The 13,226-nt window shown below is 37.5% G+C and overlaps 1 protein-coding gene across 1 annotated transcript in view; it reads right to left on the reverse strand.

Annotated features, from left to right (window-relative positions):
* The window catches only part of CstF50 (cleavage stimulation factor subunit 1 Cst50), a 69,152-nt gene that overhangs the window by 12,615 nt on the left and 43,311 nt on the right, over positions 1-13,226 (reverse strand). The window contains exon 5 of the mRNA XM_067149331.2: positions 11,366-11,526. Within this exon, the coding sequence (XP_067005432.2) occupies positions 11,366-11,526 (161 nt within the window). The remainder of the gene's footprint in view (positions 1-11,365; positions 11,527-13,226) is intronic.

Consider the following 13,226-nt stretch of genomic DNA (forward strand, 5'->3'; position numbering starts at 1 on the left):
TCATAATGTTGGCTGGTTGGTTTGCCGTATTATAAAAGGTCGAAAGGGCCACGTCATAAAATTGAGAAGCTGTGTTAGGGAGATGATAGATGCATGGTAAACTGTAGGTGATCTAGTGGAAATCGTCAATGAAATTCCAATCTGTAATGGGGAAAAAAAAAAAAAAAAAAGAGGTTGTGAGAGAAACTTGGGTTGATTCGTAAAAAGTGTGGAATGGGTGTGTAGAAAGTTTAAACTTACGGTGTTTAGAAGGTGGTTATCCTCTCAAATGGCCTGGCCTTCTCAAAGTAACGGTCTAGTTCGCGCGATTGAGCCTACTGTTGGTTCAGCTGTGTTTGTGAGGATGGGAGGAGTGGAGGGGAAAGGGGTGGTGCAGGGCTGGTATGGGGAGGGGTGGGGGTGGGGGGGTGGCGGTGAGTTGGAGAAATGGAGGCAGGGTTTGTTTATATTATGGAAGTTCTTACAAATATATGGAATGATGTTTCAAGTAGAATGTTCTTTCTCTCGTTGACTTCATTTAATTGTGAGAGGGGTTCATAAACTGATCTAAATCGATGTGGATGCTCTCGAGAACATTGAGCAAGGTGCCTTTTTGCTCATAATGCAAGATTTTAAGATCTTTATCTATTGAAGTGTATTCGTGGCTGGATGCTTTATGATGTTCACTCATAGCTGAAAAACGATTATATTTGAGAGCGTTGCGATGTTTGGCATATCTTATGACAAAATTGTGGCCTGTTTGACCAATATAGCTGGAATTACAGGATTGTCATTCTAATTTGTAAACTCCGGAGTTCAAATATTTGTTATTAATGTTGTTATTGTTATTGTTGACACTGTGTGGATTGAAAATGAGTTTGAAGTTTGTGTGGGAGGTTCTATATGCTATTTTGATGTTGTGTTTTTAAAAAATATTAGAAATTTGGTAAATGCTATTATTATTGAAAGTGAACGTGGAAAACTTTTCTTTAGGAGTGGGATCTTTTTCTAGGGTAGTCTTGGGCTTGCTCTTATATCTATTGATGATTCTGCTGATGAAGGTTCTACTGAAACCATTGTGTTTTGCAATATTGTAAATGGTATTAATTTATTTTTTGTAATTCTTGCAAGATAAAGGAACAGTTAATGCTCTGAGGACCATGCTATTGTAAGCTGTTTTTTTATGTATGTCTGGGTGCACAGAGGTCTGATGGATGGTATTGATGGTGTGGGTGGGTTTCCTGTATATATTGAAGGAAAAGTGTTGTTGCTGTTGCGCATATTGGTTAAGTCTAGGTAATTAAGAGCATTTTTGTTTTCTGACTCTATGATAAATTTTATATATGGGGCAATGGAGTTGAGAAATTAAAGTACTGTGTTGCTGTTAGTAACGCGGGAGTCTAGAATAACAAATGTGTCATCTACAAAGCGAGTCCAGTGTTGAATGCCGTTAATCTTGCCAATGATGTGAGAATGCTCTAAATGATCGATGTAGATATCAGCAAGGATTCCGAAGCTGGTGACCCCATGGGAAGACCTATCTGCTGGTAAATGACATTACTGAAAGTGAAGAAATTGTTGTTCAAAGTAAACTCCAGAATCCGAATAAATTCATCTATTTCACCTATACTTAAATTGCTGAATTTGGAAAGATTGTTCTTGATCAATTGTACGGTGCTGTTAAGAGGAACATTAGCATACATGTTAGTATTATCAAAAGAATGAAGAGTGTGGTATTTGGATAAATTGAAGTGTTTAATCTTGTTGCAAAATTCTATGGAGTTCTTTACTGATGTATTGGCTTGAAAACAATAGTGTGACTTGAGGAATTTGTGAATGAACCGAGATATCTCATAGGTCGGACTGTTTCTGAAATCGATAATGGGTCTTATGGGGATGTCTGCTTTATGGATTTTGGGTAGCGCTTTGGCTGTGGGAAGCTTCGGATTCATGATAATCATTTTGGATTTTTCAAGGTCATTAAACAGAAATGAAATGTTCTTAATGATGGTTTTTAGGTCTCTTTGTATTTTATTAATTGGATCTTTTTTATAGGTTATGTTGTTGTCAGCAAAAAACGTGTGTGCTTTATTAATATAGTCACTTTTGTCCATGATTATGGTAGCGTTCCATTTGTCAGCTTTTGTTATTATTAAGTGGTTGTGTTTGACCTTTTTCTTTAGTTTGTTTACTTTAGCTATGTGCTCTGTGTTGGGTTTAATGGTTTGTTGTTGATTAAAGGATGGAAGATAGCTTGCGCTTGACGGACCTCTTCTTGTATGTTTATTGGTACAGTAATTTATTAATGGCCAATTCAGATTCAGCTATGGTGGAAATTAAATTATCACGGTTAGAAGGAATACCCAAATTATGTTTAGGTCCCTTGCTCAGCACATCCAGATCATCGGCATCAAGATTTATTTTACTTAAGTTTACTACAGGTTGGTGAAAATCATTTGGCTTTATGTTATTTGGGGTGTTACGTTTGCTAAGTGTTGTTTTTGAAAGAGCATTCAATTTTTTGTCAAGTGTGTTTTGTTTCTTTAACAAAATGAGGTTAAGTTTGTTAGAGATGTGTAATTGAAAAGAAGTCCATTCGAGGGGGCAAAGGAGAGTGGAAACTTCTAAATGAGTTTTCATATAGTTTGTATTTCAGAAGAGATTTTGTTTTTATGGAGAAATTTGATTTCATCTTTAATCCAGATTTTATCAGTTTTAAGATGAGTCGCGCGAGTTTTTGCTGTGTTCCTATGAGTTTTCTTGGTAAATTTTAGAAAATTGGGGGTTACGTTATTGATCAAGCATTTTTTCAAAAACGTAATTCTTGTCCTTGTAATGGGTGAGATATGACAAGGAAGGAAGGTCCTCTATTTCTTGGGTGAGCCATGGGGAATTAACCCCTTCAGTGGCGGGTTTTGGCAGACCTCCTGTGCCAGAAAAGTGAGGTTTTTCGGAGGAAATTATTTATTTTTAGGAAGCAAGGAATAAGTAACAATTATTAAGGGAACACATTTATATATTATTCAAGGTTAATAAACACTTACTTTACACTCTATTTACACTTTTTTACAGTAGGCCTGTGATAGGGTTTCATAAAATATTGGTGTTTTGAGAATACTGTCCTGTGAGCAATACATTTTATTTCACGCTTTTGTATTATTCTCATCAACAACATTAACGCAATGAACTGACAAATTTCGTAAGAGTTTGGTTCTTTCCAAAACGGTGCCCTTGAATGCGGAGATTTCAATGCACTTTTGGCATAGGGCCAACGAATTTTTTTCGGTCACTGTCAAATTTACAACTTCATTCCTTAGAACCAGTTCAAAACAAGCAATCACACTCACCTCCGGTAATAATCCAACATTCAACCAGGATTTCCTGTAAATAGAATTACATTAAGTCGCACACTATCCCCAGGCTTACACTTTTTCCACACAAATGTACATTCAGCATCTACCATCACCTTAGCTTCTGATGTAATATCGTCTTCACTTTCACTAGGATTATTAAGAAGGTCATCTGAAGAATCAATAGAATCATTATCGCTACTATCAGAAATACTAATGTCCCTTAGAGATTCATCTTAGGCGTAGTTCCTTATTTTGTCTTCAGACAAACATCTCTTCCATTTCGCGCTCGCCATTTCTGTTTACCTCGTCAGCTGACCAGAGATTGTATATGTAGAGAAGTAAAGGCATATTTTAGGGCAGTGACATCATGAGTACAAGCTGGAAATCCTCCCGCCATCTGTTGAGAATGCTAAAAAACATTTTCCAAAGATATTACAGTACCCGAGAAATTATTGGGCGATCACAAAATGAACATTGCAGCTAAACGAGAATTTCTCGGGTGGTGACGTTATGGGCAAGTATGCGCCACCCGAGAATTTCTCGGGCGTGCCACTGAAGAGGTTAAATGAGTTATTTCTTCAAGCGCTATGGAAGGCTAGGTAAGAGAGTTAAACAAGCTTTCTTAAGTTTCTATCACTACTATGTATTAATTAATTAAGATTAAGTAAGAGCAGTAGAACGTCATTAATCCAACCTCCACACAGATCCAGACATGTTCTGTAAACATGTACATTGTAGGCATGTTGGCACTTGAAACATTGCATGCAATACATTGTAGAGTCATTTAGATGGAGATTTCTGATGCATTGCTTAATGAGTGTTTATTGTTAAAGTAGTGTTTCCTGACAAGATGAACAGATTTTATGTTTTACAGTAAAATGATTGCTTTCAGTTTGTGTACTCATCATATTATGGCAACCAAAATGTGTCAACAAGTTACACAGACTAGAGAGAAATTAAGAGCATTTGAAATATTTGACAAAGGTGAGTACCTACAAAAAATTGCAAATGAAGTTGGTGATGTGGGCATTACTATGATTAAAGACCGGAGGAAGAATAGGAAAGAACTGCAAACTCATACAATAACAGCTCTTAAGGAAGAAAGATTGAGAAAACATAAAACTTTGAAAAAGCCTAAATCTGAACTGTTAGATCATGCTTCGTGGATGTGATTTTTGCAGGAAAAAGAGAAAAGGAACTTCATTGCCTGTCTCTGTTAACAAGGAAAAGGCATTATTTTGGATAAAAAATCAGAAGGAAGAAATGCATCGTGGGGGAGAAGTCATGAAATTTAAAATGTGGTTTTTTCGGTCGAGAAACTATCCGCTGATGATGAAGCTTCAAGCGAATTTGTTTCACAGTTTGAAAAAAATTGTTAAGGAATATGATATAACAAACAATCAAGTGTATAAATTGGGCCTGAAATATAAGAAGAGGACAATTTATTCTTATATAAGATGCTTCAACAAGTCTTCTTACACAAAATGACACCGTGAATGGGACAGAACTAGCAAAGAAGTCAGTGACTTTCGTTACTTGCAGCATTGCTAATTACTTCTCTTTATAATCGGCAAATCGAAAACACCAAGGGCATTCCAGAATATTAATCTGTCATCCCTGCCAGCATATTATCGCCATAAAAAATCCATTGCATCCATCTGAATAGGAATTTAAAAAAGAGAGATACAATTGCTGAGGTTTAGGTAGAAATGAAAAGATCAAAACTTGAAAAATCCTGGCATAAAAACTTTGGCCAAAATGGCAACACCACTTTCCATTCAGCTCTTCTGTACACAAAGTTCAAAACATATTGAATATGTGATGAAACAAAACACTCTGAAAGTTCATACAACTCTGATATCGGTAGTAAAGATTTAAAAAGTAACACCATGTCTGCCAGTTAGTATTGTTACGTGCCAGCCCTGTGGTAGCACCGTTTGGTACTTCTTGGAAGGGACTAGTGAGTCAGCCGACCAGGGAGCTCCCAGTGTCTGCATCATCACTGCCTCCTTTTCTTTTTGTTGTAGCCTGCGCTCTAGGTAACAGGTGTGATAATCTGATTATCGTTTAATGCTTCTTCCTTTGTACACTGAACAGAATTCTTGTTCCACATCTATAGACATTTTGTGGATAAAGAAATGGACGGATATAGAAGCAAAATCTCAAAAATCATATGCTTGACAAACAGGCATTATCAATATTTTTTCCATTCTTAAGTGTTTAAGGTACGCTAATGTATTTTATGTACTTCCTGTACTTTTATTAGTGTATATCTACAGCGAAAATAATTTAAGTGTTCCGACTTCTTCTCGCATGCCGCGGGAAGTCCCGAGCGAGCGCCACATGGCTTCTGTCAACACGCCGAGATAAGAAGTGATCACTGCAATGAGCAGCTGTTTAGCACTCTGTCCCTCAGTTAGTTAGAAAATATTGGACTTTTACGGTGTGTTGTGAGGTTATTATCACAATAGTTAAATGCACTATGGAGCAAAGAATATTTTTGGTCGAGTGTTATTTGCACAAGAAGAAGAAACCAGTTAAAAGGTGCCTTCGAAAATTCCGTAGACAATTTCCCGGTGCGACAGTACCATAAAAACTTTACGTGCATCAGCTCGTTTACAAGTGGCGTAGTACTGGTTCTGTAAGCAATAAGAAAAAGAAGTGAAGGAGAACAGCTCTCACACAAGAGAGGTTAGAAGATATACAGGCATGACACCAGGTCAGTCCACATAAGTCGCTTCGGAGATTAGCTCAGGAAAGTGGTATTTCACCTTCTTCAGCACGTAATGCAACAAAATTGTTACGTTTACGATCTTATTGGATTCATTCAGTCCATAACATACTGCCTACAGATTTCAATGCAAGAATACGATTTTGCAATTGGGTAATAAATAGTGTCCACGACGGTATTGTGGATCCGAACTTTCTTTTTATGAGCGACGAAGCCTGGTTTCATTTGAGTGGATATGTCAATTCACAGAACAATAGAATCCGAAATACAGACAACCTGCACATTTTACAGCTGAGACCTCTGCACGATGTGAAGGTGGGTGTGTGGTGCGCTATCAGTGCCCGACGAATTATCGGTCTGATATTTTTTCAGGACACGATTACTTCTGACCGTTATATTCACAACATTCTGGAACCATGTTTTGCTGAACTGACTAAAGAAGAGAAAAGGTACGGCTATTTCCAGCAGGATAGTGCAACGGCCCATACGGCGTGTAGCTATATGCGACGGTTACGGGAAATGTTCGATGATGATCAGATCATCAGTAAAGGCTTATGGCATCCTCGTTCGCTTGATTTAAGCACATGTGATTTTTATCTATGGGGAAATCTTAAAGGAAAAGTTTACAGGAATAATCCTAGAACTGCAGAAGAATTAAAAACTGAAATTAGGAACATTGTGCGTTCTATCGGTGTCCATGAACTACAAACTGTGTTTCGAAATCTCATTACAAGATGTGAAGCTTGCATTGTAGCTGAAGGAGATCACTTTCAGCATCGTCTGTAAATACTGGTGAGTTCAGTTTAATTTCCTAGTTGATTTATTTATTTGTTTATTCATTTACTTATTTGTCCAGAGCATCTATGTAGCCGGCGAGTTCAGTTTCGTTCAGTTTCTATAGGCGTAATCATGCCGCTTCTTTGAGCCGACTATGCCTGCTTGTCATGGCGGGCACTGCGCTCGCTGTCTCCGCTTTCCAGCGCACCTAATCCTCGACACTCCGCTCTGTACTTTCAAATTAATCACCCTGTATATATTAAATTTTTTTATGAAAACTAAAGTCAGTCAGTCCTGCCATTCTATCCGGTCAATTTCCTTCATTCTTTTTTTAACTGAAAGGTATTCATGCACAGATTTGTTATCAGGTACTATAAATCACTTAACTTCCGCCTTCCTCAAATTATTTGATTTTTCAATTTTTTGTCTCTTTGAAGCAATCATATCTTTGGTTCTAATTGAAGTACGGGGTTCGTTTTGGCCCAAGAACACTCAGTAGATCAAGCTCTTTCATTTCAGCTCTTAAATATTCAAATCGGTTGATTCTGAGGAAAGTTATGAGTGCACATTCAATTTGACATCTCATTTCTTCAACATTTTTTCTCACTGAAGCAATCATATCTTCGTTCTAACTGAGGTACACAGTTCGTTTTGGTCTAAAAACACTCCGTGGATCAATCGCTTTCTTTTGAGGTAATAACTACTTAAATTGGTAGATTATGAGAAAAGTAATGAGTACATTTGTCTCCAAGACAAAGATCTTTTGAAGGACTTTAACAGTTTGGCGCGTAGTGTTGTTCCGAGGAACGTTCAAATCAATTTCTTCGTGTGATGTATTTTCAAGTGTTTTGTTGACATAATATTACATTCTATTACCACAGCAGATCATGTGCTTTATTTCATTAACTCGAAACTTTGCAAATACATCCGTGAGGATAGTAACGAACAACACCATACTTTGTACTTTGTGGGCCGAGCCAGTGGAAAACTGCTAGTTTATTGAGAAACTCAACGGCTTTCCAGATACTCTGGATTCCCACAACAACAAAGTTTAACTATATAAAAACAGTAACAAAAATAAATTTTAACATATAATATTAAACATATGATAAATAACTCTAAAAAAATCAAATAATGATAACACTATATATATTCTTCAATATTAAAATAGCAAATACTATAGCTCCTCAGGAAATTAGACATTTCTTGTGTTCTGACCATGCCCTTAGTCCCAAAGGAGACAGATTAATGACGTACTACTGTAATTTAATTGTTTCATTTGACACTATTACTAGTGCATTATACTCAGCAGAAGCAGGTAAGAGATGTCACAGCAAGCCTAGATCACACATCTTGAAAGAGAGATGAGAGGGCTCTAAAGTCCCCACGTGCCCAGCTGAGTTTTAAGAAAGAAAGTTCCTGAGGGTGGGCAGCACAGTTATACAGAAACAAAACTACATTTCTTACTTGAGCACCCATAGAAGCTTCCAGGCCACGAAGAAAATAAAATTATATGAGGTTGGGCTTTACCATTTGCAGTGTACCACACTGGTAACTTCTTTATGTTCTTAAAGCATCTTGGTTTCAATGGTTTGCCTATGACGACAGGGATATGCCTGTCTGACCCGTCACTGTTGCTACACAACAGAAGTCATGTGTGCCTTTGTACTTTTTCTTCTTTGACAAGTTACTTCTGTAAGTGTTAGTGTGCAATCCGGTAGGCAACTGAAAAAGAGGCTGGTTCCAGCAGTGTTAGCAATGTCCTTCGATTTGTATCCTTCAATCAGCTTCGGGAGATTTTCTTTCCACTCCTCCACAGCCAAACCACCAACCGCAGCACTCTTGCCATGAGCTTATTATACACCAGCCCATGATGCTTCTTAGACCAGGAAATACATCTAATTGTAGCTAAGAAGAAATTTTCAACACCCATTTTTTTTTTTTTTTTTTTTTTTTTGCAAAGCTTAGAGGTTTTTCTCATAAGATGTTACAATCCACCAGAATTCTCAATGCCTGAGCTTGCTGATACCAAGGAAAGAGGACAGTTTCCATATCAGAATATCGTGACTCCTTCCTCGATTTTCCCTTCTTTGCAGATGCCCCACATTTCTGTACCTGTTCACTTATCTCTTGGTTTTCCCCTAATATAGTATTCAGCGCAAAAGCAGGTAAACCAGACCCCTTCGCAATTTCAACTTTCTTTTTGGTTGGATTTTTTCAACTTCCTCTATAATCCATGGGGTTTTGTGCAGGGTTATCACATGCTTTACAGGTTGCATCATTTTACCATAAGCAAACTGAAACATCACTCCGTAAAGTGCAAATTTTTACCAGCTAGCAACTAAACAAAATATTCAACAGAAAGCTTGTAATAACAAAGCGCAAGCTGGCAGAGGCTTTCAATATCACCCTGGTACAGAATGCTCTGTAAGTATAATCGCGCAAGTTATTCGACCATATTAAAATACCAGACATGTGCTAGGAAGGAGCAACTTAGATTCCTATCTGAAATTCCAGTGACTAATGACCTGAGAGAAGTGCCGAAAACCTGCTCAGTGATACAATCATAAAAAGTGTGTCAGAAATAAGCATCTAACTCTGGATATCATTTTTTTTTTTTTTTTTACAAGTATGAACACTAGACAAAACTTGTTCCCTTTTCAAGTAGAGCTGTCAGAATGGGCTCTGTCTCCTTCCAACTGTTGTGGCCACTCTGCTTTATGCGATGCAAAGATGGTTCCTTAAGTTCACTACGTTCGCTCCCGGTACTTGCCCTCATTACAATGAAGGGATGTTAACATGAAGATCCATAAGTATGTCATACCCGTCCTTTTGTGACATATTGATTCCTGAAAAATGTTTCATTGAGGATTTAGCATTGATGGGACTGACATTTCTGGACAGATGATGCAGGAAATCTTTTCTATGGGAAATGGATGAAGTAGGATATTTAATACATGATTTAATTTTTTTTTTTGCTAGCTGCTTTATATCAAAATGATTTAATTAGGATGCTCGTAGGACCATATAATTTGAACTAATAATCTGGGAAAACATTTTCAGGAACAGATAATCGATGATCCAGTGTAACCTCTTGTTAAAAGGAGTCATTAGATTTTCAGCAAATTCTACTGACAGAGTTGTCTCCTTCTTGAGACTTTTAGTAGAATTTAAGGATCATGTAGGTCTTTCATATTAACCCTATGTAAGTACAGTATACCAAATTTCATATCCCTACACCACTGCTATACTTGCTAAAGAAATATTATAGGTTATAACCGAGAGTTCGTCGCTGAACGCCATTTCATTCTCATCCCTTAAATTAATTTATTCTGTCTCGTGCTCTGTCTTTTCTAGGATTCTGCGTTCAGTGCCTAGACAAGTCACTGGCTGTTTATGTTTAACTTCTCCTTTGTTCCTCTACCATTTACCGTGGGAATAGCCCTAAGAATAGGAATGCTTTGCAACCTTCTGAGTAAGCGTTTTTATTCTTGCTTACTGATGTTTATTGATGCAGGAAATGGCAGGTAACAGTACTACTATCACTATTTGGTTAAAAAGCATTTTACTTAACCTACTCTGGTGGTTGGGTGTCAACATGCACAAAATGAAGAGAGAGAGAAGTTCAATGCTACTGTGGAACTTGTCTGAACTTTTAACAGACAACTACCGAGCTTGATAGCTGCAGTCGCTTAAGTGCGGCCAGTATCCAGTAATCGGGAGATCGTGGGTTCGAGCCCCACTGTCGGCAGCCCTGAAGATGGTTTTCCGTGGTTTCCCATTTTCACACCAGGCAAATGCCGGGGCTGTACCTTAATTAAGGCCACGGCCGCTTCCTTCCACTTCCTAGGCCTTTCCCATCTCATCGTCCCCATAAGACATATCTGTGTCGGTGCGACGCAAAAAAAAAAAAGACAACTGCCAATTAACACCTGTTTACCTCATATGACTCACTCTATTCCCCTCCCATAGGGGCCAGAAAGTAGGAATCGGATAGTATTTGGTGTGTACACGATGACTGTTTGCTTGCAAGACTGTCATGATCCCAGTGGACACAAGTTTCCCGACAGGCCAAAGCGGAGATTACTTTTTAACTTTTCAACTGAAGGGATGGTGGAATATTGCTACAGAATGTCAGACAGTAAACATGTATTTATGGTCAACAGAGGAAAAGTATTTGCTTGGTGCTCAACATGTTAACAGAAGCAGTGATCTCTTGAACCATTAGACTGTCAATGATGGATATGTATACCTAGGACAGGCTTAACATTGGGATCATACAATTCAGAGCTATGATGAATTCTAGCACTTCTGCCAGGTAAGAACAATGTTTTATCATTCCTAAACTTGTTTAGTACATTGTCAGGCAGCTGTTTAACCAAAGTTTAGAAGTTGCAAGTGACCCTTACCAGGATTATTAACAATTTCATGCAGATTCTATTCCTAAGTCAGACACATTCTTTTGCATCTTATACATAGGTTTAATACACAAGTTTATAAGAAAATAAAGCACTAGGTCACTTACTTGATAGATGTTACTCCAGCTGTGTGCTGATGACTTGGAATGCTGCACACATAACACTGAGCTGTTGTGATATCATAAAGTCGAATAACTGGATGGTTTGTTCCTACAACCAGATAGTCACCAGTGGGATGGAAGGACATGCAGCGTACTTGATCAGCATCCTATCAATGAGAGAGCACATGTAAACAATGGAAATGGAACAAAAACATACAGTATATGGATACCTGTCATCAAAGATGACAAGGAGGCAGGATAAGTAGGTGCATATTAATCTGAGAATATTTATTCACTCAAAGTGAGCAAAGTTGACCATTCTAACTAATGCAGTTGGTTACCTCAATAGAAAGTTTTCAGTAATAATTAAAAGTAGGACTACTTAGTCATTTGATAAACTTTCATGAGGTATATTCTTAAGATAAAGAATTTGATATAGACTAAATCATCGCTGGAAGTTATTAACCCTTGTCTAGTTGCACGAAAATGATTACGTTACTAGTAGCGCAGGGACGTAATCTCCAGGATTAAAAATGAGTGTCATTTTCGTCCTTTGAGATGTTGTTTTGGCATGTTCGTTTGCAGTATTCTTCGGTATAATTAAAAGAAGCCCTTTTAAGTACTTGTCGGTTATTTTTACACAATTTGTTTATTCTAAAAGCAGAATACTGTAGACCTTAACAATGTTCAATGATCTTATGATATCAAATTCGTGTGACTTATCATTACCTACAACAATCACATCATATGAAATATAAAATAATATTTTTCTAAAACAAGTTTAGAAGAACAAAAGAACAAGGTCGTCGACCTCCAAAATCACAAAGTATGCACTAAAATATAAGGTAATTTACTTAACTTGGATGAAAACAGTTTATACCAGTGTTATGACAATTTGAAAAATAACTTGAAACTATAGAACGTGTATCAGCCAATAAAACTATTGTAGATAGTGTAAAATTAGTAAGTTCATAATGTGTGATTTTAACACTTGACACATGAGTAATAATTCTATAAAATCTCTGAAGTTTCAAGTAAGAGCAATGTTATTCAATGTTTCTCCTGTGATATGAATACAAGATTAGTATTATGTCATCTGTGAAAACATTATGACACAGTTAGCGCTTACACAATCTTGTGTTTAGGGCAAAGGAATTTGGCAGGAAACACATAAGACCTTGGATGAACGGTTCTGTTTCCAAGAACAAAACGCATAGCGTCCACTTCGTAGGTCAACACTTCGACAGGGTTGTGGTTCCTCTACTATCCCTGTAAGTCCTGCTATTTTCATCTTCAGCTGGTGTGGAATGTTCATTGTAGCGTGCCTCCTCTTCAGGAAATCCAAGTAGAGCTCTCGAGACAATATTTTCAGGAACGTGCGCTGGTTCAGATCCTGCTTTGTGTTGGCCAAGAATATTATGTAGGCATTTATTCCTCCAATATTCATGAGAGTGAAGAAGAGTGATAATGGCCATCTTTTAGTTTGTCTCGTTACAGTGTACATAACTTTCAATTTGTCCAGAGTGTCAACCCCTCCTTTCGTCACGTTGTAGAACGTCAACATCTCAGGTTTCCTAGCATCACCCAAGTCCTCGCCCTATCAGCACTCTTGTTCATAACAGTAATGGACAAGATCATAAAGTCTATCAAGAAAATGGACAGCAGACCAAATGCCCTGGTATTTGCCGATGATGTTCTGTTACGGGGAGAAACAGAAGCTGAAGTACAGAAAAAACTGGCTGAGTGGAACAATATGTTCAATCAATTTCAGATGAAGATAAGCAAAACAAAGACTGCAGAAATGACCATCAACAGAACATTAACTAAAACAAGACAGGAACATGTAACATATACCTTTATCTTACAT

Source organism: Anabrus simplex, chromosome 6 (assembly GCF_040414725.1).
Source record: "Anabrus simplex isolate iqAnaSimp1 chromosome 6, ASM4041472v1, whole genome shotgun sequence".
Lineage (NCBI taxonomy): Eukaryota > Metazoa > Arthropoda > Insecta > Orthoptera > Tettigoniidae > Anabrus > Anabrus simplex.